At 47.5% G+C, this 26,162-nt stretch overlaps 1 protein-coding gene across 1 annotated transcript in view; it reads right to left on the reverse strand.

Moving 5' to 3' along the window:
* Positions 1-26,162, reverse strand: part of TUBGCP5 (tubulin gamma complex component 5) — a 1,250,274-nt gene that overhangs the window by 878,496 nt on the left and 345,616 nt on the right. The window contains exon 8 of the mRNA XM_069636613.1: positions 13,594-13,683. Within this exon, the coding sequence (XP_069492714.1) occupies positions 13,594-13,683 (90 nt within the window). The remainder of the gene's footprint in view (positions 1-13,593; positions 13,684-26,162) is intronic.

Below are 26,162 nucleotides of genomic sequence, written 5' to 3' on the forward strand. Positions count from 1 at the left end.
TTGACCGACAAATCCATTGAAAACGTAAGGGAAGTGAATCCCACATCAAGAGAGGAAATGGCAAGAGTGAACCCGGCCGAGGGATGCCAATAAAGAAGGGCGAAGTCTAACATCCCAGGAAACAGTGTTTTGACAAAAGGTGAACCCAGCAGAGGGATGTCCACGTAGAACTGGGTAAAAGACATTAAGATTTTTGTAAGCAAAATTAAGTGAAAAGGCTGTAGTGAACCCGGCAGAAGAAGGCAACCATTTGAGAGGGGTCCGAGCCCAGCAGAGGGGTATCCAGGGGCGAGAAGCCATCATCCCAACTACATTTAAATGGAAGTAGGCCTTAGAAGGGCCGCAAGGGAACGGTTAAAGTGGTCATAAAGGGGTCTAGTAAAAGCTTCTGTACAATTGAAAGACTAACTGGCAAACTATTGAAAGCTACGGGAGACGAATCCTGTTCGATAGAAAAGGAGAAAGAACTGTACATGTGGCAAGTGTGAACCCGACGACGGGAAGTCAACAGTTCATTGTTTAAAAAGACAATAAGATTTGTGAAAGGTAAAAGGTACAAGTGTACTGAATAGAAGCAAACAGTCGAGAAGGGGTCTGAGCCCGGCAGAGGGGGATCCTGGGGTGAAAAGTCGTCATCCAAAGACTGGTGAATGGGAAAAGGAGAAAACGAGCGAACAAGAGCCATAGTGAACCTGGCGGAGGGAGGCTGCGAATAGAGAAGGGTCTGTGCCCAGAAGAGGGAGAACCAAGGGTGAGCCATTATCACCCTAACTACCGTATGAAAGTAACTTTTTGGTTTGTTATTTTCCGAACCTCGAAGGCAAGAGACTTTTGCATGAAAAGAGACTTAGTCACAGAGGTTCTTGAGAAGTTGAGAACAGAACTGTCGTCTCGTGCTGGGGAATCTCAATAAGTGTGCTGTGCTCAAAGGTGCCATCTTATCTTGTGCTCAAAATGTGGGTAAGGGAGACCAGACTACTACATCCTGACATATTATTTGTGAACACTTCTTTCTTTCGTATGAATCCTATCCCACACTCTTGTGTATGTAGTTGTAAGGTTTGGCAATAGTTTTTTTTTTAGTATAGGCCCTTTTGATTTGACAAGATGCCACAAGGACTGCCTTATTTTTCATTTGATGCTCGAAGCGTGCTCCCATCTTGGATTTAGGTTTAGATTAGGCGTTTATCTCACCCACTTTTGCAGTTCAATAAACACCCTTGAACTGTGATCACTTGTTTCTGTCTTTACTGTTGCCACCATGAGTTCCTTACACAGGTTTCCAAGCGAGCCCAGATTTGAAAACAAATCGGATGTACGTGCCCTTGGCTGCTGCAAAGACTAGGTCAGTAGGAATGAGTGGTGTCTCTTCAGGCTCTGTGGTTATGTCACGACTACTGGCGAGATCAAACTCAATAGACTCTGTAGTGGTCATAGATGGAATAGAGGCTTGGTTACTTAAATTAGTGAATCTTACGGTCCCTCAGTTTGTATCAGCTAGGTCAGATCCCACTTCTGACTCCATTCGTAAGGGTACAGAAGGAGGAGACTGGCATACAGGTGGCATGGTGGTTGGTATAAGACATGCATTACTCACCTAATATCATTTCTGATGATTGTATCCGCTTAGATTCACATGCTATGCATATAGTCCGACATCCGGTGGTAACCGCGTAGTATTGCATCTTGTCTTTCAGGGACCGAAAGGCGACGTCGGCATAGGCGTGTCTAACACTATCCCTATCGTGAGGTGTACTGTACCCAAAATCCCTCATGCGCCGAGGTCTCGCCGATTGTATTTTATCTGCCATGAGGGAGCCCAAGGCTATTGTGAGTGAGTACATGAAGAGAGAAAGTAGTAAGACGTCTGTTCCTTCCACCCCGAGCGGGGAGGTAGGGAGGGCGCATGTAAATCTCAGCAGATACAATAATCAGAAATGCTATTACGGTGAGTAATGCATGTCTTCTGATGCTTGTTAATCTGCTTAGAATCACATGCTGTGCATAGACTAGCGGGCAGTACCCGGAGTTGGAGGTGGGTTGTGAGAAGGAACAGTAGAGAAAAGATGTCTCAATACTGCTTGTCTCACCTGAGAATCAGATCGAGAATGATTGTCTAGGCAATAGTGTTTTGTAAAGGTGTGTAAAGAACTCCAGGTCGCTGCTTTGCAAATAGATGCAAGGGGAACATTTGCAATGAATGCTATGGACGCCCCAGTGCCCCGAGTAGAGTGTGCTCTAGGCTTGAAGGGCAGTTCTCTCTTAGCAAGAGAGAAACACAGTGTAATGCATTTGACAATCCACCTAGAGATAGCCGATTTAGAGACAGGATCCCCTTCTCTACCAGCTGCCACTGAAACAAAAAACTGTGGTTTGTCTTCCTCAGTGGTTTCGTTCTTTCTAGGAGGAAAAACATGACTGCCCTGCGCACATCTAGTGTTTGTAGGCTTCTTTCTGGCATGCTAGTGGGATTCTGGAAGAAAGTGGGTAGTTCGATCGATTGGTTCACATGGAACTTCGAGATAAATTTAGGTGCAAATGGGATACGTGCGCAGAACTACCTTATCCCTGTGGACTGTAACAAAAGGGTCTAGAACAGAAAGGGCCTGTAGTTCGCTAACCTTTCTAACAGAAGTGATAGCCACTAGGAAGGCCGTCTTGCAAGTAAGGTATTTTAGACCTACTTTATGCATTGGATTAAATGGAGATCCCCATGAGCCTGGTTAAAACCACATTTGGATCCCATCCAGGAGCTGGGTGAGAAATGGGAGGAGGGATCCTCTTAAACCCCTTCCATAAAGCTTTAATCACCAGTATTTTCCACCATGACACTTTCTGTTGTGACGTGGTGTAGGCTGAGAGAGCCGCCAGATGAACCTTTAGGGAATTGAATACCAAACCTGCGTCTAACAAATGAGTTAGGTACAGCACAATGTGAGTGGGTGAGCAATCGATGGGATTGATGCCCTTGGTATTACACCAGATGACAAAACGTTTCCATTTGCTAGAACAGCAATAGCATGTGTTAGGTTTCCTAGCTTCCCTGAGTATGTCCATGCACCTCTGAGGGAGCTGAAGGTGTCCAAACTCTACGACCTCAGGAGCCAGGCCGCTAAGTTCAGAGTTTGTGGGCATGGGTGTAGGTTTGCCCCCTGCCCTGAGACAACATGTTGTACAGGCAGGGTCGTTTTACTGGTGGGGAGAGCGACATTTCCATTAGATGAGCGGGCCCACATGGGGGCTACCAATATCATGGTGACTGGTTCCTGGTACATCTTGTGCACTATGTTGTTGAGTAGGGGAGTCAGGGGAAAAGCGTAAACAAATTTCCCTGACCATGTTATCCAGAGTCCGTTCCCCTTGGAGCGGTTCTGGGGGTACCTGGAGGCGTAGTCTTGGCATTGGGCGTTCTCCTGAGTTGCGAACAGGTCAAGCTCTGGGAAGCCCCATTCTGCCAAGACGTTGGACACAATGCCTTATAGTGCAGACGCCATTCGTATTCTATGGGCAGTGGGAAATCTCTGCTGAGCACGTCTGCCAGAAGATTGAGGTCCCTGGAACATTTTGGGACAACAGAAACATCTTGTGTCTGAGAGCCCACATCCAAATGTTTTGGGACAGCTTGGATAGCCCGGGAGAGTGTGTGCCCCCTTGTTTGCTCAGGTAAAACATGGCCCTGGTGCTGTCTGTCAGAACCAGCACAGTCTTCCCTTGTAGATGCGTTTGAAAGGCTTTCAGTGCCTTGAACACCACTAATAGCTCTAACAGATTTATATGGTTGGATGCTACTTGTGGGGACCACAATCCATGAGCTGTCTGCTGAAGCAGGTGAGCCCCCCAGCCCGTGAGAGATGTGTCTGTCGTCAGAGTGGCTTCCACTGTGGGGGTGGTGAAGGTTTTCCCCTTCAAGAGGTTTTCCCTTGACCACCACTGCAGAGAGAGAATGAGGGCTGGCGAGACAACAGCCAGATCTTCCCATTGTCCGCTGGCCTGACACCACTGGCTGTTGAGCCACTCTTGCATGGGACACATGCGCAGCCGCACGTGGGGAACCAAGTAAATGCATGACACCATCATACATAGCAAGCGCATGGCTTTGCGTACCGTCACCTCCTGACTGGCTACATATTGAGGGATCTGAAAAAGCATGTTCTGAACCCTCTCGCTGGAGGGGAAGACGAGGCTGTCCTTTGTCTGAATTAGAGCCCCAAGAAATTGTTTTACTTGACTGGGGACTAGACTGTTTTTTTTCTTGTTGATAGAGAATCCCAGACTGAACAGAAGGTCTACAGTCTTCTGGGTGTTCAAAAAGCATGTGTCGTAAGAGTCCCCTATTATGAGCCAGTCGTGGAGGTAAGAGTAAACCGGGACGGACAGTCTGCGCAGGTGTGCTGCCGCTACGGCCAGGACCTTTGTAAACACCTTTGGCGCAGAGGCGATGCCGAAGGGGAGCACCTTGAATTGGTAATGTCTGTCCTCTATCGTGAACCTTAGATATTTCCTGTGCGCTGGCAACAATGAAATATGAAAGTATGCATCTTTCATGTCCAATGTTGCCATGTGGTTCCCCTGTTTCAGCAGTGGGATCACCTCCTGTGGCGTTACCATATGAAACTTTTGAGGTTTTATACATTTGTTTGCTGGGCGCAGGACTAGAACAGGGCGCATGGTGAGGTCCTTTTTGGGTACAAGGAAGTACACTGAATAAATACCCTTGTTTACCTGAAGAATAGGGACGGCTTCTATGGTGTCCTTTCCCAGCAGCACTTCCACCTCTTGATTCAGGATCTGCAGGTGGTCCAGCGAGAGGCATCGTGTGCGTGGCGGTCTGAACTGTGGTGGTCGGGAGAATTCCACGCAGTACCCGTGGGCGACCGTCTTTATAGCCCGCTGGTCTGAAGTTATCCACTACCATGCCGCGAGGAACGATGTTAAATGCCCCCCTACCGGGGTGACATGGGAGGGGACCTTGATCTGTTGGTCATTTCTGCCAAGAGGCTGTGGCTCCTCTGGGGTTGGGGCCTCTGTCTCTGTCTTTGCTGCGTTGTTGACCCCTAGCTCAGATAGCACAGCGAGTAGAGTGCTCACTGACATCCGTGCAGAGCCTGCCGACGCAGGTTCGAATCACGGCAGGGCCAAACACAGCCTTTCATCCTTTCGAGGTTAATAAATGAGCACCACACACCATGGGTAATAAGCAGCGCTCAGATACCTGAGGGTTCCTAGCGCTATATAAATGCTAAATTATTATTATTAGGTGGGTAGATGGCGTGGCTTCCTAATGTTTGTCCAGAGTTCCAGTTTGCCGTGTTGTAGTTGTTCTGACCTGCATGGGCCTGCCCTCGAAAGGACCGACAAGAACCGCCTCCCCTTTAGGGGAAGGCTTCTGAGTTATTTGCTGCAAGGACTTAGAGTTTCATGCTCTTTTTTGGCCATCTACAGGGCATCATCGACCACTTTCCCGAAGAGATTGGTATCTTCTATGGGTTTGTTGATAAGAGCGGCCTGTGTTTCAGACATGAACACTGAGTTGCAAAGCCAAGCGTGCCGCTTCAGTAGAGTGCCCTGAGCCAGAGACCTGCCTGCTGTTTCAGCAGTGTCCAGAGTGTTCTTGATTATGTTCCGATTTACCCGCCTGCCCCCGGCCATGATGGTGAGAAGCCTGGACATAGCGGGTTCAGGAACCTCCTGGAGATCTTCTTGTACAAGGTTCCATTGTGCGTCTGCATAACTTGCAAGCAGCGTGGTGTTATTCGCTATGCGTGTGGTGTATGCAGCTGCCGAAGTAACACTTACCTGGGGTGACAACCTTTTGAATTCCTTATCCGGAGGTGCCTCCCCCGTAGCAAGGGGTACCCCCGCCTGTTTCCGGGTGGTAGTGACTACCAAGGAGTCGTAGTGGCGTGCAGGGGCGTTGCTAGGGGGGGGCTAAGGGGGCTATAGCCCCTGATCTTTTGGTTGTAGCCCCGGATATAATCTCAGGAGTTACAGCCAAAAGACTAGCTAGCCCCCAGTCCCAACAGTTCCGACATCAGCTTAGCCCCGGGTCTTTTCCAGACATAGCAACTCCCCTGGTGGCGTGGCCTTTAATATATTGAGGGTCCGAGGGAGCTGGATGAAATAGTTTTTCTACCCTTGGGTTCACTGCCTGGGTCTGAGGTGGCGTGACCAGGGAGGGGGGCAATCTTCTCTTAGAGTTTAGGAGGGGAATGGCTTGGCTTGAAGGGGGTTTCTCCATGTTAATGTCCCCCACAATGTCTTGTTCGGGTACCCCCCTCCTGGGTGGAGATCTGAAAGTGCTCTGCTGCCTTCCTTAAAATGGCGTTGAAGGCCATTGATCTACAAGCGAGGCCTGGAGAACCGGGGTAGTCGGAGGAGAATCCAGGCATAGAATGTCAGTGTCCTGATCTTGCGTGGGGAGCGTCCATGGCTCAGTTTCCACTTGCTGGGTTTCATCCCAGTTGTCCATGGCATTAGCCTGGTCCTCAGAGTAGTCCTGTAGGAAGGAAGGGTCTTCTTCACATCTTCATGGTGGACAGATGCCGAGGGCTGAGAGACCAGATTTTCCTGGAAACGTGAAGCTGATCTCAAAAGAGGGTCTTCACGAGATCTTTTTGGGGAAGGATGCTCAAAAAACAAGAATGCTTTCAAGACGGTCCATGCACCCTTCGAGCTTCTCCCTTGGGCCCAAAGGTGGAAAAACGTTGTCTTCCGCTCTTTGGCGTCGAAATTTGTCTCCGAGGGTGTTGGACAGAGGCTCCCGACTGTCCTCGTAGGTTTGGCGAGTATCAAGGCACCACGGCGTGTCTTTAGACTTGTCCGCGGCACGCTCCATGCGTTTCGACAGTGTTTTACGTACCAGCCCAACCACCTAAATGATCCTCGCAGTACTTTCTTCCATCTCCGTTGAATCGTCTTGAGTCAATGGGTCAGAAGGCCTATTGGTAGATTTACCGCCTACTCCGGTGACAGAGGGGCTGGCGTTAGATCTTTCGCCTGTGGAAAGGCTAGAAGGCCTAGTAGTAGGTTTCTGACCTACCAGGCCCTTAGGGGTGCCGGAGCATCGAATGACCGCGCTTCGGCGTGTAAACCAGATTTAGAAGTAGCGCCCTTGTTTTTGGAGTGCCCAGTCGCAAGACGCTGCAGCGGTTGCGGGGAAGGCTACCCGATCAGAAGAAACCACTGAAATTTGACAGTCCTGTTGCCGCTTTCACCTTTTTCGACGGTGGGGTTGTGTGCTTAGTGTTGTGTTTGTACATCCCTGTCGCCGGGTGTTGTCCCTGTAGCGAGACTTACGTCGGGCCTTGAGGGGTCGGGGACGGGCGTGGCGGACCTAGTAGTGTCCGCCACCAGGTCCATCACATCCGATACAGATGTTTGGTTATCATCAGTGCCCCGTCACTTTCGGCGGGTGTGGCGGTGGGGGAAGAGGGTTCAGCCCGCGACATACCGTACACGGCCCACCGCTTTACACAGTGCTCCTTAAGGGTCTTAGGCCGAAGGAGCTTACAAGCCGCACACCGCTTCTCGGTGTGATCCAAGGGTAGACAAGAATTACACGTTCCTTGCTAGTCTTTTCACGGGTACCTGACCCTACACTTAGGGCAGAACTTAAATGGTGTCCTTTCCATAGTGAAAGGTATAAATAATGATGACCAGACCTAGAGGGGAAAGATGAAAGACATAACGAAAGATATGCCCACCCCGACTCCACTCTCCCTACTTTGTAGGCCGGCCATAGGGCCCGGCCACGTGGATGGCTCAGCCGCTGGATCTTAGGCGCTGAAATCCACCGCCGTCGAAACTTCCCGTAGTCTTCGTCGAGGTTGTTGAATCGCTGTCGAAGTGACTTCAGGGGAAATAATCGACAAAGTCGGAATTAACAAGGTCTCTTATGAAGAGCTCCGCTAAAGGGCGACCAGTATCTGGGCAGAAAAAAACAATCTGAGGGACCTCGGCACGTGAGGGATTTTGGGTACACTACACGTCACAATAGGGATAGTGTTACAGACATGCCGATGCCGACGTCCCCTTTCGGTCCCCGAAAGACAGGATGCAATACTCCTCTGCAGTTACCACTGGATGTCGGACCATATGCACAGCATGTGATTCTAAGCAGATTAACAAGCATCAGAAACCTTCATTATACCCGAAATAAAGAGAAAATGTACCTCTCCCTAAATCGAACATGGGTTTCACTACTTCAACTAAAATACTAAGGATTCAGGAAAAGGAAAGTTCAGTATCAAAATGAAGGCCCAGATTACGGGGCAGTGCAAGAGATGCAGAGAAATGAACGAGGAAAAGAAATAGAAGCAGGTGCAGGAGGAGGAGGAGGAATAGTATTTGCAGGTGTAAGGGTGCAGAAGGAGGAGACTGACATACAGGTGGCATGGTTGTTGACAAACATTTATTATATCCAAAATAAAGAGAAAACCTGCTTCTCCCTACCTCAACTAAAATACTAAGGATTCAGTCAGGATGCCCATGTAAATCAAGAGTCCACAGTCCTGTGTCAAAACCCTACTTCTGTCACTTACACTTATAACTAAAGAGGTAATGGATCTTCTTGTCCCAGCAGCATTCCTTATTGCTCATAATTGTTTCTTCACTATTGGGTTCCTGGAGAAGGCCTTCCTTCTCCAGGTATCTTGCTCTCAGTGTTTTCACAATACCAGGGGAATGACTTCTTTTCCCTGACCTTCCTTGGCTTTGTTCTGACAGTCTCTTGGCTTTTACTTTCACAGTTCACAACACCAGGGGGAATGTCTCCCTTCCCCTGGCTGGCCTATTCTGAGGCTTGCTTCATGGTTCATAACACCAAGGCCTTTTCTCAGGCTTACTTCACAATTCACAGTTCACAATGCCAGGGGGAATGACTCCCTTCCCCTGGCCTTCTATGATTTTGTACACTTCTCCCCAATGTGGACTTGACACCCAATCGTGTGGGTGTGGGTCCCAGAGCAGAATGTTGTTTTTACCCCATTTCATAGCTCCACCAAACATTCCAACAACCCTGGTACCTGTCTGAGGCTTGCCGACGCTCTCCGCTTGGTCTTGGGCTGGTCTGTGTTCCCGATCAGGCTTCTCACAGTTTCCCTTGCCTTTTCGGATGCTGGGGCGGCTCTGCAGCATTTGGTGGCCAACAATATGCACGTCTTCACCTGCCCGCATGGTTCTCGCCCTGGACCAATCGAGGACATTGCTGCCCGCTTGGTAAACTTGTCGGCAAGTTCTTCGATTCAGTGGCTGCTTGAGCGTTCCCCAAAACTTGCGGTTCCGCTCAGGAGGGCTGCTCTTCCCTTCCTGTTTTCCCTCTTCTATTTTGAATGTGACTTGACCAATAGGAATTCGGAAACCACTAGAATGTTCACTAGTGGTTCGAGGAGTGCTCTTCATGCCTCTGCATTTCCTCCTCGTCACAGTACCTGTCCTATATTCCTCCCTTGGGTTGACTAGATTCTTCCTCGTCTGAATATTTTTGATTTTGGTTACATGACACATATATATGGGGTGACAAGGCAAGGTTTGGGTAGCTGGGGGGTTGGAGTGGTGTCTACCGCATTCTCCCTGGATAGTCGTCCCTGCTCCCAGAGCGGAGGCCCTCCTCCGCACCATGAGATCCTCCCGCTGAGTACCACTCCCAGGGGGACTATCGGGTAGCAGCCTCACCTCCTGGGACATCCAGGAAAAAAGAGAACTTTGGTCTGAGCAGAATTCAGAACAAGAAAATTATCAGTCATCCATGATTTAATTACCAAAAGACAAGATGTCAAAGTATTGTGGATGGAGTGAGTGAAAGATGAAAAAGAAAGTAACAGCTGAATGTCATCAGCATAAAAGTGATGAGACAATCCAAGAAGCAAGAGGAGAAGTGAGAAGAGAGAAGGGAAAAGGACCCAAAACAGAACCTTGAGGAACACCGTGAAGGAGAGAGACAGTGTCAGTAGATTTCCTAGGCAACTATATCGGGTAGGTACGATTAGACAAATAAGAACAAAAGTATAGAACAGATCCAGAGAACCTAAAAGATGAAAGGGAAGACAAAAGCAAAGCATGATCCACTGTATCAAAAGCAGCAGAGAAATCAAGTTAAATTAAAAGAGAAAAATGTTTTGAGTAGCGTGCAGACAACAGCGAATCACATACTGAGGGAAGAGCAGTTTCAGTAGAGTGCATTAGAATAAAAACCAGATCGATAACAAGGAAGAATAGAATTGTGAGAAATAAAGGAGGAAACCTTGGAATAAACAAGACGTTCTAGAAGTTTAGAAAGACAAGGAAAAGAGAAATCGGCCTGAAATTAGAAAGAAGTGAAGGATAGAGAGAAGGCCTTTTCAAGATAGGAAGAATAGAAGTATGCTTAAATGAAGAAGGAAAAATAGAAGAAAGAAGAGATGTATTAAAAAAAGGTAAGATAAGATGCAAAGGAAGGATGGACCTTAGGTATGAGTGAAGAAGGGATTGGGTCAGAAGGAGCAGCTGTAGGGTGTGCACGTGTTAATAAAAGCAAAGTGTCAGAAGTAGTTATCGGGAGAAAAGATGACTTAACTAAAGGAGGAAAGAAGAAGTAGACACAGAAGGAACAATAGCAGCATGAAGAGTAGCCACTTAAATAGAAAAATAGGAAGACAAGTCAGAGGGAAAAAGTGAAGAATTAAGAGTAAAATCAGGAAAGGGAGGAGAACGTAAGCGAGACAAAGTCTGAAAGAGGCACTTGTATCATCGGGTAATCACACCAGATTCCAGATTTTTCAATTTCGGTTTCTAGATTCCAGAGAGAAAAAAATCAACCCCCATTTACGATCCCACCATACAAGACATGACAGTACACCGACACTATTTCCTCTGTTCACCAATCCACGATTTTACGGTTGGCTCTTTCTTCCGCCCCTGCTCTGGCCACCCTCCACAGGCTTCCGGGCGCTCTGGCCAGTTCACCCCTCTAACAAAATCATCTCTCTTGGGCCCACAGGGATCACTGGGAAGTGCATCGACTGGCCCCCGGGACTGGCCTCAGAGCAGTGGGAATGCGATGTCTAACGGCACCAATATTGCAGAGTAAGAAAGGATCACTCGCGACTCTGGTGGATTGGTGAACACTTTATTAGTAGAAGGCAGTGGCAGCACAGACCCAATGACAACATGAGACACAAAGCGTCCCCTTCCTGCCGGCCACCCCAGCCTTTATACCCACCAAGTCACATGCTTTCTAATGTAAGCGGTGGTACCAACATGGTTGCACAGTAAATTCATCCTGCTTGCAAAGAACGAATCTTCATTATATCAGCCTTTGACACCAGTTGCGTTCTTTCATGTAAGCCAGTGTAGTCTGTGAGATCACCCTGTTGTAACTCAGCCAAGATGCCTACACTCATTAAAGATTCCCATACACTTTGAGGCAAGCGAGAGCATTCGCGATGTGACAACTTCCGCTACCCTGTGCCACTTTTCTTAGGAAAGTGAGAGCCTAGATCCTGCTTGCATATGCAAGAAGGGAAACGCATCAGAAGCGAGAGATGAGAAAGCGAGCATTCCATCAAGCTAAACAAAAGGCTTTCATTGCAAAGACATGTGCAGTGCATCCTACAGTGTCTGTCTCGCATAAGCAAACAAAACTGTTTAAACATGGCAAGTTACAGGGCCTAGTCACTAGAATACTGCAGTCCCAGGCACAGGTAGTACATACAAATTTCATTTCCCAATTCTGATCTTGAGGTTTCACTAAAGGAAGGGATTTAGTCAGGAATGCACAATACACAGACTAAGATCCTCTACTGAAGGGCGAGCAGTTAGATTTCATCTCCGTCTCTCATACATTGCACCCATCACAACCACATTTTGGTTGCCAAATGAAGACTGTACTAAATAATTTTAGTCCAGCAAACTCTTCCAGTAAGTTAGAAAAGGGCGCTGAGGCCTCCAGATAAGTGTCGCATGAGGCCTATTTACACATTCAAATCTTGCAAATATGACCAATTTGATCTTTCCGTGCAGAGGGCAGGTGACTTGACAGAAACCTGATCATCTTGATTGTTATCTGCTTGGAAAAAAATCGCAGGCCCTTCGGGAAGCGGTCTGAAAACAAGACATTTGCTCTCTTAAGTGTGTGCAACAAGCTTTTCACAGCAGACAGTGAGATAACAAATGGTTACTTTTGTTTAAGCTCTGCTGTGTTATTTAGGTAGATGCTCATTGAGAGAAGTATGCATGAATATTTATTGCTTCCTTTTTAGGGTTGCGTCAAAAATAAAAGTGAAAACTTAGTAACAATTGGGAAGTATCATTTTTAACAAAGAAAATTACTTTTTTTAGTTAATACTCCATGCTTGCACTGCACTAAAGTATTTTTTTAGTTCCGGCGTAGTGTGCATTTATCACCAGGCTGCATCTATACGGTGTGTTCATACGCATTAGTGTGTAGGAGGAGCCTTTCCACAAATATAATGCATTGTTTGAAGCCAGACATCTTTGCTATATAACTGTTTTCGTTCTAATGTGTTCTATTCATTTTCAAGTTTATTCATGTTTTGGTTGCCTGTCACATACATTGTGCACTCTTTTGCAGGCAAACCACTTTTACTCTTACAATTTAATGTACACTCTAATTATAAAAAGTGTGTAAAATACTCTCACCTCAAAAACTTATCTGAGGCATGGGTGAGTATGGAATGTCTAGTTTAAATATCCGCCAATCTTAACTCGGAGCCAATGTGGTGGATGGCACTCTAAATGTGCCATTCACCACATTGTAAATGAATGTAAATGAACAGCAGCAGGGTCCTTACTCAAGTTTGAGTGATTGCCATTACACCAATCACAGGTTTCACAGCCTCTTTCAGAACTTCAAGACTACAATGCAAACATTCAAACCGTGACTCTCCGACCTATGCAAGCGCTGTGACAAAACAAACAAAGATGATGGTTACATTTGTAATTGGAATAAAACTAAGCAAGACATGTCCCAGTAAAGGTAATCCAGACAATTATTGAAATGTATCTAGTGGTTCATGCAGTCTTCCTTCAACTTCTAAGCACTGTGATTATTATTGCCTCAGTGAATAATTTACTGGCCTCTGAAGGGTGCAGGACTAAGGTGCAGGACTAATTGCCCAGCCAGAATTTGACCATGAGATTTGTTACATGCTAGGGAAGCTCAGAGTGTTAGTTCTCATCTTTTCCACTGGTTAGAGGGTGCTTGTGCTACTGCACTTTGTGCTTCATGTATTAATTGTGAGAAAAACCAGCTTTTCTGTCAGTTTGTAGACCGCTATCACGTCAGAATGTTTCCATAGAGTTAACTTTTTGCATGCGTCGTCTGGATGACACATACATTTTACTTTCTTACGAAGGAGAAAACTCATCTTTACTCCGTTGAAATTGCATTTACTCTGAAAGATTAAAAATAGGGAGTAAAAACTCCCACCTCAAAATCTTATCAAAAGCACTGAGGGCACCCCATTATAAGTCACAAGAAAACATTTTACATTAGTTAGAAAACCGATTTCGCCAACACAAGTACAAGAATTGAAGCTCCCTATATATCTTGATGTTAAACATCCTTTGAAAGTGTTTTAAGCTGTTTATACTTACCACAGTGTTTCCCGAATTACTTGTGTTTCAGTGACTATGGTCCTGTCTTCCACATTATACAGGGGATCAGTTGTGTACAAGTGTTGGTCCCTGCCAAGCAATTAACAGATCAATTTTAAACAAACATTCTGCTATATGTATGACAAATGAATACATAAAACGCTTGTATGCAACCATCATTTAAGTGATCTGACAAAATAGCATATGGTACATGGTTTAATCAAAATGTTTGCATATACATTGTTACATTCTTTACTTACATTATTATAAATTATATTGTACATTATATTATTTGCAAACAAAAAAGCATAATTTGAACCCAACTACAGTCCAACATATCTTGAAACAAGGAAACTGCTTATTCCTGAAAAACATGATCATTGAATTCATATTTAACACACGTTTAAGTTACAGACTGATATTACAAACCCGTTGGAAATATTTGTTATTCGGTCACGGACAACAAGAGTGTTTTTTCCTAATACTTTCAGATAATATTAACTGGAAGCCTTGAAAAAATAGGGCAAACTGGAAAATTGTGACAGCGACAGGCAACCCCCTAGCTTGGAATCGAAGTGAAGGCCCATGGGTAACAAGTTAACACAGGGTCGCTGGATCATGGTCACAGTCCCAACCCCATCACTTCAAAGGTTTGGGGCATCATTACTGCATTTGGAGAGTTTTAGGCTTGGGAGTGAAGTGTCATTGGGAAGTGAGTGATTACACAAAGAATTGTAGCTCTTTTCCCCTACTAGTGCAAGGGACGAGGATGCATTTCCTCTAAACATTTCCTCCAAGTAGGTTATTCTAATGTGTATATTCTATCTGCCATGGCAGCCGGACTGGCACCATTTGCACCATGGTTCCATTGAACAAAAATATGGTCACTGAATTTAGCAAACTGTTTAGATGGTGAATTTAAACGTGACCTGCATTGTAGTGGTCAGTATTTCTGCTGGCAAACGATTTCGGAACTACATTAGCGATCATCAAAATTACAGTTATATATTTTTTGTAAATATGTATATAGAACAATTAAGCTTACAATCACTTCAGAGAATACAAAGTAATTCAATGGAAAATGGAAGGACACTAACAAAAAAAGGTAATCTCTCAACAACGAAAAAGCGTAAAACGTTGTATAATGCAGGTGATACGCGACTAACTAAAACCTAACTCCCCGTTACAAATGTATCGTGTTCTCCAAGCCTAATTTGTCTATAGGCACAATTCCAACTGAAATGGCTGTAACACAGCGCAGGCCAATAAAAGAGGATTCAAAGTTGTGCAAAGAATAATAATAAGATCTGGAGTTGGAGGATGCAGTGTGAAAAAAGCAGGTTCTAAAGCATTGGGGACTAACAGAAGAGCCAGTCACCGGACTCAAAAGCCTGGAGGTAGCGGCTGTGAGCATGAGACAGTCCTAGGACTGAAGATTCTGTTGTGGCATACAGGGTAAACATTTTATGGTGAAGATCAGAGGAAGAACATTTCCTCACAGGCATGTTTAGTTAAGGTACATGAGTTTGAATGTGATCCTGCTCTGCCCCAGAGACAGCAGACATCTTGGAAAAAAGTAACATCTAACCTTTTTTTCTAGACCAGCTACCAATATGTCTGCTGCATTTTGGACCTTGCAAAGCCCAATTGGCAATCCATAGAGCCAGTATGAAGGATATCAGTACAGTCCAAATAGGGGTTAACAGGGTGCTCACTACAATAGTCTGTAATATGAGGCTAATGTAAAGAAGGGCCAGCTTTGGTGTCTTTGGGGCTCATTAAAAGCCCACCGGTATCCCGCCAGTAACTCTGGAGGTGTCTCCGCCACTGCCAGATATCCCGGTATTACTGGGATATTATGGGTGGCAGAGATGCCGGTAAATCCCCATTCCCATAGAGTCCGATAGGACTCCATGGGATGGGGATGCTGCAATCACCGGCACCAGTAACACTGGTGCCGGTGATTGCAGCAATTATCTGCCAGTAGGGGCCTGAACTAGTGAACTACCAGCAGGTCAGGGCTGCCGGTAGATCACAGCCGCTACCGCAGACTTGGAGTTAGACGGTCCAGAAAGGTGCCTATTTCCTGACTGGCAAACTCATAATGAGCCACTTTACCTTTGAATTCAGGCTTTAGGACAGAGCTCCAGAAAAGAAATCAAGATTTTATGCAAACGTGGCAGGAGAAGTTTGGAGTGAGGAGGGCCACGGTTTACGTCCTCATTAGTAGAATGGGGGAAATAGTAATAACAATAGTGCTATTATATATATTATGCCTTTGCGCTAATAACTTTTCCCAATAACTTTCGAAAGCTTGCATGAAAAAACCTGAAAATATACCCGAGTAAAATCTTGAGACAGCCGCCTGTGAACATTTCAGATTTCTATATTAAAGGCTTCATTCATAGTCCAATTATTTTTTTACTTTGATTGTGTTTTGAACAGTTTTTAATATGGGGTTTTCGCATAGGAAAAATTAAATCCAGTCCAAATAGCTCTAAATTGGCGGTTTCGATGTTCCTAACTTTTGGCAGGCACCTACCTTTTAGCTTCAATTGGTGCACTGAAATTCTTTTGGGAAAATCGACTTGCGTATTTTGAGAAATTAACATTTGAAATGGATCTATATATTCTGCAGGCGCAGAATGAATGTGCATATTTTATACGGATTGTACACTGAGCGTATGAAACAGACACACAACATACACACCAACCCACACTGCGTAAACAGTCCAACAGAAACTTAAGGAAGAAATACAGAATTCACACACTGCTGAAACATCCCAACATACATCCAAGCAAGGAAACAAAGAATTCACAGAGAACATATGCACCCACCCACACTGCGTACACATTCAAACATACACTCAAGCAAGTAAATACTGAATTCACACATACACTAAATCAATGAAAGACACATTTAAAAACAATTACTATGCTATTTATGCTAATAAAAGTAAAGCAGCCCATTGCTGGAAAATATTAGTAAGCCCTTGAATAATATTTGCTAACAATAAACTATTCACTTCATTACTTAAATCTACTCCTACTCTTAAAGTACTTTCATTTTGACTTTTAATGTTGCGCTGAAAAATATTATGCAGGCCCTGGTAACTGCAAATGTATATCTGCACATATATTTCCATTAATACAAGATGATTGCCCCTTACACGCATCCCAGTATGACGTGCTGCCAAGCATGAATATACAATTTTAGCTCCTGGAAACAATCCTGAGAGCAGTAATTCTGTTCCTCTTTGGAGTCCCAAATTATTGCCTCCATTATGAATCAAAATTTCATCTGGAATGTTGCCACTGCTACGATGCACAACAAATTTCTCCAATATGTCCTTCCATTTTCAACCCCAACAGTCGTGCCATTCCACACTTAAATTTGCAAATGGTGAAACTGTTAGCAGTTGGTGAACGTAACGCTCCAGCCAAAAAATCCAGGAATCTTGCATTCTTTCCCCACATTAAAAGAACCAATTAATAGAATATCTTTAACGTATTCCAGATGTGAAAGGAGAAGGACTTTCCCATTATTAATAGTCTAGTGAAATGTACATCTAAATACATTTTAATAGATAAGCTCATGAAAAGCGCATTTCAAAAAACATTTTCACAAGCGCATGTGAAATGCACTTTAAAACAACAGGTGCATGACTAACTTGACAAAAACATTGTGCATGTGATCACCATCATTACACTACACCATAGAAGTACCTAGAAACTCCCAGCGCATGTGTAATGTTAATTCGACCCATGTCGCAGATGCATATAAATACCAACTGCATCACAAGTTAAAAAGAAGCTTAATAAAAACGAAACAATACACCACTACTATTCATACGTACTTGCATACGAAAATCACTGCGTAAAACATTCAATATAAATAGGCATGTGCTAACAATAAGTAATTGCGAATGCGTTATGTTCAACTACAGCAATGTTGCTATAGGAATCTCCGAAAAAAGTCAAAGACTCCACCAAACTTCTTTTACAACAAATGTACAATCCGTAAACGTTTGCAACTACGCCTAAACATGCCATATTTGCAACCACATCTAAAAACAATAGTAAACATTACCTTTGAACAGGGGGACCATAGCGGATGCGAACCAAGTATCCTTTATAAAAATTATAAATAATTGAACAAATACACCCACTATACAATACAAATTCAAAAGTGAATGTATGCGCGTTACCTTTTTAAAATTAAATCAATACTTCTTTTATTAGCAAACTGAAAGGATATTAACACCTGTAAACAAAACCTAGACGTAGAACGGTCAATATAACATTATTTATTAATTATACTAATGTGTGACTGTAGGTTCCAGAAGTCTATAACAATAAAATATAAACTCAACAGACAAAAGTATGTGCATGCTTACGTGCTAGTCATATTAAAAAACCCTAACCCTTGTCATCAATATAAAGGGAGCATACGCATGTGTCATCCTGCGTAGCATAGGAACATTAAAAAACAGACTTCTCCATTAATATAAAATCACTATATAAAGTTGTATAACCAATGTCATCAATATAAAAGGAGCATATGCATGTGTCATCATGCATATGTACATTAAAAAACAAATAGCCGTCTCCATTAACATAAATTGTATACAAAGTTGTATTACAGTATAGTACCTTCCTTGCACTTTTTTTATCCGCGTTTAATTGATTTAAAACATTCTACTTATTAACTTTACATACCATTGTCTGTTTGTATGCAAGTTATATATCGAGAGGGTAATTCATAGAATTCAACGCACAAGGCTGACGCAAGTGTGCGCATGCAAATTTCTGCGCCAGCCGCGTGCGCTAAAATCCATTTCCGCGCACAGCGTGTTCATGGATTTTAGTTTCCAAAACCAGCTGTGGTGCAGCGACCCTGCAGCAGCGCCAGTTACGCCCCCAACCCCTTCCCATGCGCCATGCATACGCACAAATCCCGTACATGGCACACAGGACCCCAACCACGAAAACGCCTGTAAAACTCCCCGCGCACCCCTCCAAATACACGTACCCCGCTGCACGGGGAGTGTCGCACGCGATTGGAGTGGGGTACGTGTATAACAGGGTTTTCGCAGGAAGTTTCACACGCGAAATGCCCTGTGCGAGTGGGGTACGTGTATTCCTGGGGTGCGCGGGAAGTTTCACACGCGATTGGAGCGGGATACGTGTATAACAGGGGTTTGCGGGAAGTTTCACACGCGAAATGCCCTGTGCGAGTGGTGGGGTACGTGTATTCCTGGAGTGCGCGGGAAGTTACACACGCGATAGGCCCTGTGCCAGTGGGGTACGTGTATTCCTGGGGTGCGCGGGAAGTTTCACACGTGATTTTGCCATCAGAGCGGGGTACGTGATTTTCGGGGGTTCGCGGGGAGTCCTACACGTGAATTGGCAGTGTGGGTCCTCCCAGGTGTTCCCTCTACACCCTCCATGGCCCCTGCAGGCAGCCCACACCACAGGGGACTACCCTGTACACCTGGTCATGTCCCGCAGGCAGCCCATCCACCATGGGCATGCCCCCCAGCCAAGCCACATGTCACCTTGCACTAGTGACCACCAACTCATGTTCCCCAGCACCCCCACCAGTGAGGGGCACCTGCCAGCAGGCCCCCCACTCATGTCCCCCAACAGTCAGGGGCACCTGCCAGCACCCCACCCCCCAGCAGTCAGGGGCACCTGCCAGCAGGCCCCCACACATGTCCCCCAACAGTCAGGGGCACCTGCCAGCACCCCACCCCCCAGCAGTCAGGGGCACCTGCCAGCAGGCCCCCGCACGTCCCCCAGCACCCCCACCCCCCAGCAGTCACGGGCATCTGCCAGCAGGCCTCCACTCATGTCCCCCAGCACTCCCACCCCCCAGCAGTCAGGGGCACCTGCCAGCAGGCCCCCACACATGTCCTCCAGGACCCCCACCTCCCAGCAGTCAGGGGCACTTGCCAGCAGGCCTCCACTCATGTCCCACACATGTCCCTCAGCAACCCACCCCCCCAGCAGTCAGGGGCACCTGCCAGCAGGCCCCCACTCATGTCCCACACATGTCCCCCAGCACCTCCACCCCCCAGCAGTGAGGGGCACCTGCCAGCAGGCCCTCACTCATGTCCCCCAGCACCCACGTCATGACGATCCTCAATCATGGGCCTCATGGCCACCCACACCACACCCCACCCCAGCCCAAAGACCCAAACAAGTATTGCATCCACCCACAGAGAAATGGCCATTACATGATACAACCCGAATGGCAAGTATGTACATGAACACGTCTGTCACACACACACACAATGGGTGCAAGTGAATGTGAAAACCCATATCATGACATGCATGAAACCAATGAGAGAATACCACACATCGAAGTATGAAACAAAAATGTATTGAACACAACATGAATGTAATGAAAAAAAAAATTAAATAATGGGAATAAGAAATAAAATGCAGTATGTCCGGAAAATAATAAAAAATATGAAATCAGAATCCAAAGAACTCCAAATGAAAAGTTGTCCAAAGCCTCAGTCCAACAAAGCAAATCCAAGGGAAAAAAAATATATGAAATCCATTGCGCCATGGCGAAATTAAAATAAAAAACGAGAAACATCTACTGTTCAACTATATACAAATCACCAATCCAGGGTCCATGAGCCCAACAAATGAAATGAAGCCTACAAAAAAGACCTACCTAATAATGAACTATATACAAAAATGTGGTGCATTGTCCAAGCAGCCCAAAATAAAAAAAAAAAACAGAAAGGAAAGGAAACCTAACACTAACTATTTACAATGGCAGCGGGCTAGTCCGACGGCTCACTTATTGATGTCCCAGGCCAGGGCATCATCGAACTCCCGCTCAATGTCCTGGAGGCGGTCCTCTTCCATGGCCCTGAGGGTTCGCAGGGACGACGACATGTTCACCTCCAACTCCCTGCAAATTGCCTCGAGGCACTCTGCCCGCCTCGATGTTGAAGGCCCCGAGCCATCATTGCTCCCACCATGTTGCTGCTGCTGTGCCTGCGCCCTGGCTCTTGCTGCCTGCACGTCCTCCTCCGGCTGGGGTGCAGTTGTTGTGGTGGCCACCCCTGCTGGACGTCCGACTCCCGACTGTGGCAGGGATGTGTCCTCCACCAGCCTGGGCGCTGGGTCAGGGGCAGCTCCACAGGTGACACATGGGTGGGAAGATGGTATGGAGGACGACTGGCGCGTAAGGGGTTCAGGTGAGGAGGGGGGGTCGCAAGAAGGTCCAGCACAAGATGGAATCCAGCACCGGTGACCCGTCCCAGTAGGTCAACGTGGTCAAAGAGACATGCGAGATGACGTGCAGTCTCTCCACGAAAAGACTGCAGGTCACCTCGCATGCCCCGTTGACAAAACGCTATCCCACTCAGGACAGGCTCAACACAGTCCCGGCTAGCCACGTCCGCAGGGAGAGGAAGGCCAGTTGTCGTGCTCATCCCCTCCCTGAAAACAGGTCTGGACGTAGGCATCCCTGCTGGTGCCAGATGATGCAGTGACAGGATCAGGACAGGATTACACACAGGCACCTCCGCGGCGGCCTTTGCTGCCTCCTGTCCCTGCCCCTGCACCACTAGCACCAGTGGAATCCCCACCTCCAGACCCCGTGTGTGTCCCTTCCCCGGCCTCCTCCTCCACCAAACCCCCTCACCAACCTGGATGACTCTGTGCCATCTTCCTCCGTTGGACTCTGTGGGGTCTCAGCTGCCCCTTCTGCTGCCGAGGAGTCCACCTCTGCCTCTTGGACCTACCCTCGGCAGCTGCGGCCTGGGATGCGGCACCAGACTCCTCACTCCCCGACGAGATGACAATCTGGGAGGGGAGCCGGGCCTTGCGTCTCCGGCTGGTGGTGCGATCCCTGCCGCTGTGCTCCACGGCACCCTCTCCGCCCTCTTCATCAGTTGACACTGCAGACAGGGAGAGATAAAACACAGACATCAGGGTACTGTACAATGGACTGATACACACATGACAGTTGCACATGAGTGGCAGTGTCAAACTTCAGACATGGCATCACACTCCACGTCATTTCAACTCACACACGAGCATTTCCACAGCAATATTGGACCAGGCAGCAACATCCATACACATACAACAGCATGAACAGCCGAAGGTGAGCCTGACATCACATGAAACACAGGGAGAGCACTAGACACGCACACACGCCACCACACTTACATGCATGTCTACATCTCCTCCAACTGTCGCAGTGATGCCATCACCATACATGTCACATCTGACATTCAGCCTTCTATATATCAGTGTCACGTGCATCCATGTTGCATCACAGTTGCACACTTGTCAAATACACACACATGCACACGTACACACTGCAGATACATGCAGCAGGAACCACCATCCATGTGCGACACCAGAACCATGCCGAAGTACATACACAGAAAATCAAACATGTGTGCTACCACACCTGCATTTGCACAGCATGCTTACCAACACATACACCATCGATGTGTCTCACACCTAAGAGGACTCACATGTGGCAGCCTCATGCCCCTGTTCATACACATCCCAACATGGCCCTACGAAAACACATGTGCAACCTGCACACTACTGGTACACCACCACACGCACAGCGTCCAATCAGTATGCATGTACACTTACCGCTCGACTCCAGAAGGGTCTGCCTCTCAAAGAACTGGACGTGGAGCGCTGGGCAAATGTGTTCCAGGACCCTCATCTGGTGGATGGACAGGTGGCCCCGGCGCCCCTTGGCATCCGCTGCCTTCAAGAGGCGCCGGGCCTTGTTGAGGGTCCTGGACCTGAAGTCCTCTAGCGCTTCTTGACATGGTGTAAGTCGCGGACTGCCACCCCCTCCGCGTTTATGGCAGTCACGATGTCCATCCAGATCCTGGTCCGTCCTTCATTGTCGGTGCTTCCAAAGAGGGCATCATACTGCCCCAGGACTTGCTCCACCAGGACACCAACTTCCCTGGCACTGAAGCTGGTGGCTCTCTGCCTCTCTGGCTGGGGGTTGCTAGTGGTGCCAGATGGTGTTGTGCCCGACATGGCAACCCCAGAGGCAGGAGTGGCTGGGCTGTGGAGCGATGGTATCCCAGTCGGGCGGCTTCGGTTCCAGCAGGGGTGGTCACAGCAACTGCACCCCTGGCTGGCGTGCAGGCAGCAAATATCAGGGCGCGTGGGCAGCAGGCAGTCAGGCAGCAGCATATGGCAGGTGGGAGCGTGCTCGGGGCTCTGGGGGGCAGTAATTCGGCCTTTTGGGCAGGAGCGTGGTCTTCCGTGTGTTGTTGCGTGGCCAGCTTGATACGGAGTGATTTGGCACGTGAAAATCTTGCACTTCAGCGTGTAATTCGAGGAAAGGCCCTTTGCGCGTCAGCACACGTACGCAGTTTCATTGGACCAAAGGCCCTTGGCGCGTAAGCGCTTCTGTGACGTGACTCGCGTGGGCGTTTCCCTCGTGACGTGGGCATAGTGGTTCAGCGCGCGTGGAAAAACTGCACGTCCGCGTGTGGATGCGTGTAATCCGAGGAAAGGGCCTACGTGCGTAAGTGACATGACACGCGCGGGCGTTTCCATCAACACGGGTGCATGTTCATCGTACATGTCCAAAAACTGCACGTCCGAGTGTCAGCTCGTGTAATTGGAAGAAAGGGCCTTAGCGCATACATGCGTAAGTGACGCTGTACGTGTGGGCCGCTTTAAAAGGTACGTGTAGGACCCCATTCCCTTGTACGTGCTTTTCGTGGAGAGCGAGTGGGTGAATTCTGAACTTCTTGTCGGTTCACACGTGATTACTTCACAGCGTTTCAAGTTTGTACTCCCTATTACCTCTGACAGCGTTCTTTATTTTTTTTGGGCCTGTTTCCTCAAACAGCGTTCACTTCTTCTTTTGTCCTGTCTCCTCAGACAGCGTACAGTTCTTTTGGCGGGGGTGTTGCCTACGCGCACACGTGCATTTTTTTCACTTTATTTTTCCAGGCAGACGGTGAGTCGCAGACGCATTTACCAACTGTGCTTGCCCCGTGTGTCGCTTACCCCTTCAGAGGTAATTGTAGGCTGCGTGTAACACGCGTACGCTTGTTTTTGTGTTTCTGGGTGCCACAGCGTAGTGCGGGTTCATTTTTCCATGCAGTGGTCTATGAGGGGTTGCGTGCACGTTACTTTTTGTTTTTGGGGTGCCTGTGCGTTGCGTGACCCGCCATCTTCCCCCAGGGGTCACAGACAGCCTTGCTAGAGCACTAGGGTACATATTCCATCTAGTACCCTACCCCGTTCACCCCCAATTGCCCAGGACAATTGTTTACTGCAACTCCCATACGCACAACAACATCAGTGCCATGGTTGGGAGGCGACCTAGCGGTAAGGGAAGCAAACGTGGCCGACCTCCAAAAGGTGGGCGTGGTGGGCATGGTAGGGGACGTGGCCAGGATTTGCAGGGTGCCCCTAGACCCCCATGTGAGGAGGACCAACCAGGGACACCCATGCACCCCCCCGGTTGAGGGAAACGTGGCCGACACCTTCCCAGCTCAGCCCTTGTTGGACCAGCCCATTGTGGCATCTGAGCCGTCACAGGATGGCTGACTTCTAGGTCAGCAAGTCTAAGCCACGTGTGTCGGTGCAAGTTGGTGTCACCAGGCCACGTGGATCTGGGGCAGCGATGTCATCTGCTGCCCCAAGTAGGCAGGGTGGGGAGGCTGCAGGGGCAGCTGCAGCTCTATCCACCCCAGCTCTGAGTCTCCCAGCCAGGACAGTGTGAGTCCTGGTCCATCAAACTGACGTTGCACGTGCCAACATCACACTTCAGCCAATGCCTGCACCAAGACCTATGGTCATTGTGCCTTCACACACTCCCAGTACCCAGTCCACCTGCGCTTCTCCCCTACTGACCAGAGCGGTGCAAGCCACTCAGGCTCAGCTCCACCTTTGAAGAAGAGGAAGAAGGGTGCTGTGGCACTACAGGCTGAGACCCCAGACACGGCTACACAGTCCGGCACGTCATGGAAGCCTAGCTTTAATGACCCCGAACTTGATGCACTTGTGAGCTATGTGTGCAAGACCACACCTGGTCAACGTAGGGCACACTGGCAGACCATCGCGGACCGCATAAGTGCCTTTGGATTTGTGAGGCGAACAGCTGATGATTGCTAAAAGCGGTGGAATGACCTGAAACGCAGAGCAAAGAACAAGCTGGCCTCAAATCATGCCGCTACTCTGGTGACTGGCGGTGGGTCTCCACAAGAGGACAACAAACTCACTGAACATGAGTCTGTTGCTGGGACCTTCGTCACAGAGGAACAGATCCAAGGGGTGGGAGAACTACCCGATTACGACGCATTGTCCGGTGAGTGCCCATGTGTGTGTGTGTGTAATCCATGTGTATGTTGTTTGGGTGACGGGTTCGGATTGAGTGCCAGGTGAGGGTGTGTACTCCTGAGTGTTATGGGTCACCCATTTGCTTCCTCCCATACATTCACGTGCCTTGGATTTGGGTATGACTGTATCCCTTCTGCCCACAGTTGCCAATTACGCCCACATTAGTGCATTTTACCATGAACTGTCATCTTGCAACTATATTGTTCAGATTTTGTAGGTGTTCAATCAGGCTGATTGTTTCCACACTCCCATTTTTGCTACGCATTATTCTGCCCTATTGCAACATATGTGATATGCTTCGGTCATTGTTTACAGCCCACACTGGGCCACTACATTTACCTGGTTATGTTAATGATTACACCATTTAGGCCGATGGAGTATTGGGCTGCAGAAATGTTTTATTAGGGCCTGTTTGCATGTGGAAGATGGCAGATGTTTCCTGTAATGTTAAAGTGACCAACCATTGATCAGCCCACAATGACTGTGTTATTGGACACTGGATGTGTTTCAGTGTGTGGCACATGCATATTTTGCAACACTATTCAGCATCAATCTTTGCATCATGTCGATGTGATATGGATGTGTGACAGTACTCATTCACTGACATATTGCTGTAGTTTTGTAATTTACCATGGCTATGCTACATGACATCTGTGTGGTGGCATGTGTAATGTATGTGTATGGGACATGCCACTCACAGCCTGATGTGTGATGCCAGTGCTACCCAACATGCTGCAAATCTGTTGCATATCCATCTTGCTCTCCCCAGTGTCTGCCTTTTTAACTCCACTTCCAACTCTTTGACAGTGCATGCATGGCAGGGTTATAGTCATGTGGGACATGTGTAATTCATGTACTGGATCTCTGGCTTGTCACGGTCTATGTGTGTGCTATGGTGCTCATGCCTGTTTCCATTTGTTGTCTTTCATATTTTTGCAGGTGATGACACACTTGGTGCTGTTGAGGTTGAGGAGATGGTGCAGACCCAGGAGGAATCTCAGGCACGACCGGGCACCAGTGGGGGACGTGGTGTGGTGGTGGGTGAAAACCCACCATACTGTCCAGGGGTGCCTCTGGGTGCACCTCCCCAGACCTCTATACAGGTGCTGAGTCGGATGAGACTTATGTGCAGTCGCAGGTAAGTGTTTCTGGCAGGGATTCTGTTCTGTCCAACCCACCTGGACCAGGGGTAGAACCCCCTA

Source organism: Ambystoma mexicanum, chromosome 7p, assembly GCF_040938575.1.
Source record: "Ambystoma mexicanum isolate Mex_15411 chromosome 7p, UKY_AmexF1_1, whole genome shotgun sequence".
Taxonomy (NCBI): Eukaryota; Metazoa; Chordata; class Amphibia; order Caudata; family Ambystomatidae; genus Ambystoma; species Ambystoma mexicanum.